Raw genomic sequence first — 7,989 nt, 5'->3', positions numbered from 1 at the left:
GTGAATGTGTGAGTGAATGTGTGAGTGAATGTGTGAGTGAATGTGTGAGTGAGTGAATGTGTGAGTGAATGTGTGAGTGAATGTGTGAGTGAATGTGTGAGTGAATGTGTGAGTGAATGTGTGAGTGAGTGAATGTGTGAGTGAGTGAATGTGTGAGTGAGTGAATGTGTGAGTGTGAGTGAATGTGTGAGTGAGTGAATGTGTGAGAGAATGTGTGAGTGAATGTGTGAGTGAATGTGTGAGTGAGTGAATGTGTGAGTGAGTGAATGTGTGAGTGTGAGTGAATGTGTGAGTGAGTGAATGAGTGAATGTGTGAGTGAATGTGTGAGTGAATGTGTGAGTGAATGTGTGAGTGAATGTGTGAGTGAATGTGTGAGAGAATGTGTGAGTGAATGTGTGAGAGAATGTGTGAGTGAATGTGTGAGTGAGTGTGTGAGTGAGTGAGTGAGTGAGTGAATGTGTGAGTGAATGTGTGAGAGAATGTGTGAGTGAATGTGTGAGTGAATGTGTGAGAGAATGTGTGAGTGAATGTGTGAGTGAATGTGTGAGTGAATGTGTGAGTGAATGTGTGAGTGAATGTGTGAGAGAATGTGTGAGAGAATGTGTGAGTGAATGTGTGAGTGAATGTGTGAGTGAATGTGTGAGAGAATGTGTGAGTGAATGTGTGAGTGAATGTGTGAGTGAGTGAATGTGAGTGCATTTACCATCAAGTACAAAGACATCAACTGAGCTTAAAGGAAAACTCCAACATTTTGGGAAATTAGCTTATTTGACATCTACCCTGGAGTTAGACAAGAAGATGCATACCTTTTTCTTCTCTGTGCATGCAGTAGGAGTAGGAAGACGTTGGGCACTAGGCTAATGGAGGAACCTACTTCCAGTGACTGACGCTAAGCTAGGCTAACGGTGCATGTCTTCCTACTCCTACTGCATGCACAGAGAAGAACAAGGGTATGTATCTTCTTGTCTAACTCCAGGGTAGATGCCAAATAAGATAATTTCCCAAAATGTTGGAGTTTTCCTTTAATGTTGAATACTTCACTAGTTACTAGGTGAGAAATGTGGGGGGTCGGGCGCCACGGTGGCGCACCACACGTTAAGTGCGCTCGCACTATAATCACAGCGTCCAGGGTTCGAATCCGGCCCGGGGACCTATGCTGCATGTCCTCCCCAAATCCTCTCCCAAATTTCTTCTGCCTGATCTTTCCGGTAAAAATGCTAAAAATAAATCTGTAAAAAAAAATATTTTAATTGTAAAAGATGTGGGGGGTCCACCTGGAACCAGCGGTCCTACTGTACCTGTTGAGGACGTCCTGACAGGTGAGCTCCCTGAAGATGTGCACACGGCCCGCCATCTGCTCAACCCTCTCCTTGGAACAGAAATAGTCTGGGAACCTGCTCTGGGCGATCTCCACTAACCTGGAGAGAGAAGGAACAACACTGCCACATAGATGACCCAAATATGGACTTTTTTTCTTACCATAGAAATGTAGTGTTGTACATTCAACATGAACATTCAACAGAAGAGATTGTAAATGGAGAATAAGCTTTTTGGAACCGTCGTAACCCATCGAGAATCGTATAGGTTGGTTTTTTTTACTGTGGTGTGTTTACATTTATAATAAAACACAAGATACTTGGGCCCTAGTGATAAGAATCCCCTAGCCAACATCTATGCTACTCACAAGGTTGTGTATATACGTGTGAGTGTGTGTGTGTGTGTGTGGGGGGGGGGGGTATGAACCCGGTTTAGGGTAAGGGGTGTTGGTGTAGGAGGAAATGGTTCAAATGTGAGCTCCAGGTGTTGACAATGCCGATGCTACATACCCTACCACATGGCCCCTAATGGCCACCACAACCGAACATGTAGATAGATAGGCAGCGAGAGCCAACACATCACCAGGGTTATCAAGTGGGCACCTCCCTACAAGTTATCCGTCTAGCCTTGTGTTAGTCCTTCATATCAAACAAAAGTCAAACATGTCTCAATTCTGTTTAGTTTTTTTTCATGGTGGGGATACTAATTTACTTTACATTTTTATTACAGACTGGGCATTTAAGGTATGTGCATTTTCAACTGATATCTTATCTTACAATAGGTCTTATCTTATCAATATCACTCACAGTGTAGTGAGTGAGAAAAGGATGAGGTGAAAGGGGAAGGGGTTAAAAAGGACCTATTGTGGAAATTGCCTTTTCCTGTTTGCAAGTTTTTCATTGTTTTTATTTTTACAGAATGAGGGGTTTTCTGAACACTGACAACATGTTACATATTTGCATTGTGCCTTTTCTGCACTTCAGCTGTGACAAGAACCCTCCCTCCTTAAACGAGACATTCAGAATTGCACAAGCGTCGACTCGTAGTTAATAACATGCGTGTGAAGAGATCTTGATAAAATTATAAAAAATATGTGTGTTTCAGTAACATGGGTCTCCCAGTCCCTCAACTCTGCAGTAAACAGAAAATACATTTCCTGGTGGTATCCCTTCCCACTTGATCCAATCAGGAGAGAGAGAGAATGCCACACTGAGAAAAATAAGAAATAAAAACTAGTTTACTACAAATATGTGCTTTTAAACAAGTAAAATAATCTGCCAGTGAAGTAAGCAAATTATGCATATTTAGCTTACTTCATTGTGCATATAAGCATATTATGTTTTGGCAATATTTCTTGAAATAAGTACAAATATCTAGTGCTCTCTCTCCTGATTGGATAAAGTGAGAGCAGGATACCAGACAAATAAAATCAGTTTACTGCAGAGCGGAGGGACTGGGAGACCCATGTTACTGACCAGACACTCTATATCAGTGATGGCTGTTTACTGCAGAGCGGAGGGACTGGGAGACCCATGTTACTGACCAGACACTCTATATCAGTGATGGCTGTTTACTGCAGAGCAGGAGGGACTGAGAGACCCATGTTACTGACCAGACACTCTATATCAGTGATGGCTATTTACTGCAGAGTGGAGGGACTGGGAGACCCATGTTACTGACCAGACACTATATCAGTGATGGCTGTTTACTGCAGAGTGGAGGGACTGGGAGACCCATGTTACTGACCAGACACTATATCAGTGATGGCTGTTTACTGCAGAGTGGAGGGACTGGGAGACCCATGTTACTGACCAGACACTATATCAGTGATGGCTGTTTACTGCAGAGTGGAGGGACTGAGAGACCCATGTTACTGACCAGACACTCTATATCAGTGATGGCTGTTTACTGCAGAGTGGAGGGACTGAGAGACCCATGTTACTGACCAGACACTCTATATCAGTGATGGCTGTTTACTGCAGAGTGGAGGGACTGGGAGACCCATGTTACTGACCAGACACTATATCAGTGATGGCTGTTTACTGCAGAGTGGAGGGACTGGGAGACCCATGTTACTGACCAGACACTATATCAGTGATGGCTGTTTACTGCAGAGTGGAGGGACTGGGAGACCCATGTTACTGACCAGACACTCTATATCAGTGATGGCTGTTTACTGGAGAGTGGAGGGACTGGGAGACCCATGTTACTGACCAGACACTCTATATCAGTGATGGATGTTTACTGCAGAGTGGAGGGACTGGGAGACCCATGTTACTGACCAGACACTCTGTATCAGTGATGGCTGTTGTTTACTGTAGAGTGGAGGGACTGGGAGACCCATGTTACTGACCAGACACTCTATATCAGTGATGGCTGTTTACTGCAGAGCGGAGGGACTGGGAGACCCATGTTACTGACCAGACACTCTATATCAGTGATGGCTGTTTACTGCAGAGTGGAGGGACTGGGAGACCCATGTTACTGACCAGACACTCTATATCAGTGATGGCTGTTTACTGCAGAGTGGAGGGACTGGGAGACCCATGTTACTGACCAGACACTCTATATCAGTGATGGCTGTTTACTGCAGAGTGGAGGGACTGGGAGACCCATGTTACTGACCAGACACTCTATATCAGTGATGGCTGTTTACTGCAGAGTGGAGAGACTGGGAGACCCATGTTACTGACCAGACACTCTATATCAGTGATGGCTGTTTACTGCAGAGCAGAGGGACTGGGAGACCCATGTTACTGACCAGACACTCTATCTACATCAGTGATGGCTGTCAGAATGTAGAGCTACTTAACACTTATTTTAACCAAAAGAAATACCAATTTTGGTCAACTTGTTGAAGAATACTAAAATGTGTCCCCTTTAAGTGCTGCTGGGAGACCCATGTTACTGACCAGACACTATATCAGTGATGGCTGTTTACTGCAGAGTGGAGGGACTGGGAGACCCATGTTACTGACCAGACACTCTATATCAGTGATGGCTGTTTACTGGAGAGTGGAGGGACTGGGAGACCCATGTTACTGACCAGACACTCTATATCAGTGATGGATGTTTACTGCAGAGTGGAGGGACTGGGAGACCCATGTTACTGACCAGACACTCTGTATCAGTGATGGCTGTTGTTTACTGTAGAGTGGAGGGACTGGGAGACCCATGTTACTGACCAGACACTCTATATCAGTGATGGCTGTTTACTGCAGAGCGGAGGGACTGGGAGACCCATGTTACTGACCAGACACTCTATATCAGTGATGGCTGTTTACTGCAGAGTGGAGAGACTGGGAGACCCATGTTACTGACCAGACACTCTATATCAGTGATGGCTGTTTACTGCAGAGCAGAGGGACTGGGAGACCCATGTTACTGACCAGACACTCTATATCAGTGATGGCTGTTTACTGCAGAGCAGAGGGACTGGGAGACCCATGTTACTGACCAGACACTCTATCTACATCAGTGATGGCTGTCAGAATGTAGAGCTACTTAACACTTATTTTAACCAAAAGAAATACCAATTTTGGTCAACTTGTTGAAGAATACTAAAATGTGTCCCCTTTAAGTGCTGCTGTTATCTCCTACCTCTCGGCTGAGAAGGCGGACTCCGTGTCGATGTAGATCACCCCGCTGTCCAGACCACCCATGCTCCTGGGCAGAGTTGCCAACACGCTGAGCATCATGCACATCTGGCTCTTCCCACATCCTGAGGGCCCCGTCACCTGAGGACGCACACAGTCGGGCCATAAATATTTAAACACAATTTCCATCGTTTGAGAGTTGACAGCGATGGATTCCAAATGCAAATGCCACACTTGAAATTAACTCCAGACCTTTTATCTGCTCCATGTAAATGAAATTATGATGGGCTCTCTCTAGGTGTGAGATTCAAGCTACTGTTAGGGGCAACAGTGGCTCAGGAGGTAGAGTGGTCGCCTGGTAGTCGGAAGGTTCCCGGTTCGATTCCCACTCCTCCCGGGCAGTGTGTCAAAGTGTACTGGAGCAAGACACTTAACCCCCTATCCATGAATGTGAGGAACAAAAGTTGTAAAGCCCTTTGGATAAAAAGTTAAAAACACTATATAAATGTGTTACAAACAACAAGATTCCTCCACACTGGTCAGTCATGATTTGAAGTGATTATGTTTTCTGACAGTTTAAACATTGTTTCCAGAGCACCTCCCGTCCTGCAGGTGTCTCGAGTTCCCCTTGTGGTGAGTTTCTGGTACTACTACAAAAACTCAACATGTTTTGACAACAAAGGCAGATGCTGCTGGTGATTGATTGATTGATTGATTGAAAACTTTAATTAACAGATTGCAGAATGGGTACAGTACAGTACGGCTCAATACACACAATTGTTAAGGGGATGCAGACCAGAGAAAGACTTTCGTCTTGTTTACATCAGGGTCCCCCATTTTCAATTCATAATGCCATAATGCTTTTTCAGTGCCATCAAGCCTAACAGAGGCCTTGTGTAGTTATTTCTTCCAACATGGCTGCCTGTAACCATTGGTAACCACTTTTGAAAGAAAATGCCTAATTTCTGTGCAGTGGTAGAGTAGGTAAAACACTGGAAAAGCATATTACTGGTCCACTATGACTCGTTTACAAGACCCAGTAATAAGACACCAAAGTATTACATTTCCGTTGATATATTTCTCCTATATCAACACATAGCAACCGTTGTTTTGCCCATAGCAACCGTGGTTTCTTCCAACATGGAGGACAAATGAGCATTCTAAACATTCCGTGACAGGCCTCTATTGAATCGATATCTAATTGAATCAGTATCAAATTGAATTGGGAGCTTGTGAATCAAAATTGTATTGGGTAATCACAGTGCTAATAACCCAGCCCTAATCATTACAACCAGCAGTAGGCTAGTCAAGTCCATCCATCTTTCACATGACAATCAGAAATGCTCCAGCTGGTCCAAGCGGTGTACCTCTGAGAGAGACCCCCTGGGAAGACCTCCTTGAAGCAGTTCATCCAGGGCAGGCAGTGATGTGGAAAAACACAGCTCCGTCCTTCTCTTCCACAGCTCCAAGGCCTGTCTTTTAAACAGAGACTCGTCAGAATATAAAGGTTATGACTGTTCTGCCCTGCAGAAGCTAATAATGCAGTAACAAACAAATCTTCCCCCAAAATTTAGTCTCAAGTGAAATTCAACTTCTCAGCATCTGTTTTATCTTGTGACAAAGTTTCAGAGTTCAATATTGCTCTGTTTTAGAGAGAAAAAAAAGGGGGTATAAAGAATTGCTTTAACTACAAAATCACTGGATGGTCAAAGAACTGTATAAAGCATTTTCCTCTCAGTTTCACTGTTTGGGTAGTCACTGCGGTTAGCTTCTGCAGGGCAGTATTATTATTTAGATTTATTATATTATGTTATTGTTATTCTTTATTTGGATCCCTGTTAGATTAACACTGGAGGGCTGGAGGCAATCCGTCTCCATGGGGTCCACGTTGCATAATAAAAATAAACAACTTCAATGTGTCTGGCTTGATTTAGTTAACTATTCACTGCTGCAGTAGTGTCATTGTGCGAGTCTGAACACACCGTGGTCGTTGAGGGCGCGCAGGCTTTGCTGACTGACTTCAGCATCATCAACACACTGCAGTGGCTGAGGCCCGCAACCCGCATCAGGTCCAGCGGTGTGAGAGACAGCAGATCCTGCAGACACACACACACACGCACACACACGCGCGCGCACACGAACACACACACACACACGTTTCGCAATTATGCCACATCAATGTGGAACGCCCTGCCCAAAGCTGCAAAGGAATGTGAATCACTACCCACTTTCAAAACCACTCTCAAAGAACACTTACGGGAGACTGCAATTCGAAACTGGCCCCTGTAAATGTCCTAACCCAACCCCCTCCAATGTACAGTAAATGACCACGTATGGCTTTGTCAATATTCCAATGTACAGTTTTGCTTGTACAATGTACAGTGTACAGTGTCCCCCCCCCCCCACACCCAACCACCTCCAATGTACAGTCCCCCCCCCCCACCTACCCAACCTCCTCCAATGTACAGTTTCTACATCAAATGTATATACTCTCTTTTCTGGACTCTTTTTGTATCACAAACAGTACTGTATTTGCAAATCTGGTATGTCATAAATGTATAGATGTAGCAGTACTGTATCTGTATGTCGTGTATGTCATATAATTATGTTATGATGCATTGAAAATGGGGGACACTGATGTAAACAAGACGAAAGTCTTTCTCTGGTCTGCATCCCCTTAACAACTGTGTGTATTGAGCCGTACTGTCCCATTCTGCAATCTGTTAATAAAGTTTTCAATCAATCAATCACACGCACACACACACACACACACACTCACTCACACACACACACACACACACACACACACACACACACACACACTCCATGGTCGTGACTCGTGCAGTGGATGCAAAACGTAAACAGAAGTCAAACTTTGACGAGACTGAGGAGGATGCTAGTCCGTTAACGTCGCTAGCCTCGGCGCTTACCTTACAGTTTTCTATTTGGTGGCGCTTGAGTCGTTCGCATATTTCGGCTGACACGCCTGCTCTTCTAAGTTTTTTACTTGCCATTTGAGGTAAACCACTTTTAACGGCCTGGAGAAGTGTAACCGGGTAGAAAATACACGTTGCT

At 44.4% G+C, this 7,989-nt stretch overlaps 1 protein-coding gene across 1 annotated transcript in view; it reads right to left on the bottom strand.

Moving 5' to 3' along the window:
• Positions 1-7,989, bottom strand: part of rad51b (RAD51 paralog B) — a gene marked incomplete at its 3' end in the record, with an annotated part of 26,887 nt that extends 18,898 nt beyond the window's left edge. The window contains exons 1-5 of the mRNA XM_084314318.1: positions 7,845-7,989; positions 6,897-7,010; positions 6,282-6,386; positions 4,919-5,055; positions 1,295-1,419 (exon numbers count right to left, since the gene is read on the bottom strand). Coding sequence (XP_084170444.1) covers positions 1,295-1,419; positions 4,919-5,055; positions 6,282-6,386; positions 6,897-7,010; positions 7,845-7,928 — 565 coding nt within the window. The 5' untranslated portion in view covers positions 7,929-7,989. The remainder of the gene's footprint in view (positions 1-1,294; positions 1,420-4,918; positions 5,056-6,281; positions 6,387-6,896; positions 7,011-7,844) is intronic.

This window comes from Notolepis coatsorum (genome assembly GCF_963971535.1).
Source record: "Notolepis coatsorum genome assembly, chromosome: 5".
NCBI lineage: Eukaryota > Metazoa > Chordata > Actinopteri > Aulopiformes > Paralepididae > Notolepis > Notolepis coatsorum.
The sequence above is the reverse complement of the archived record's forward strand: the minus strand, read 5'-3'. Positions and strand labels throughout refer to the sequence as shown.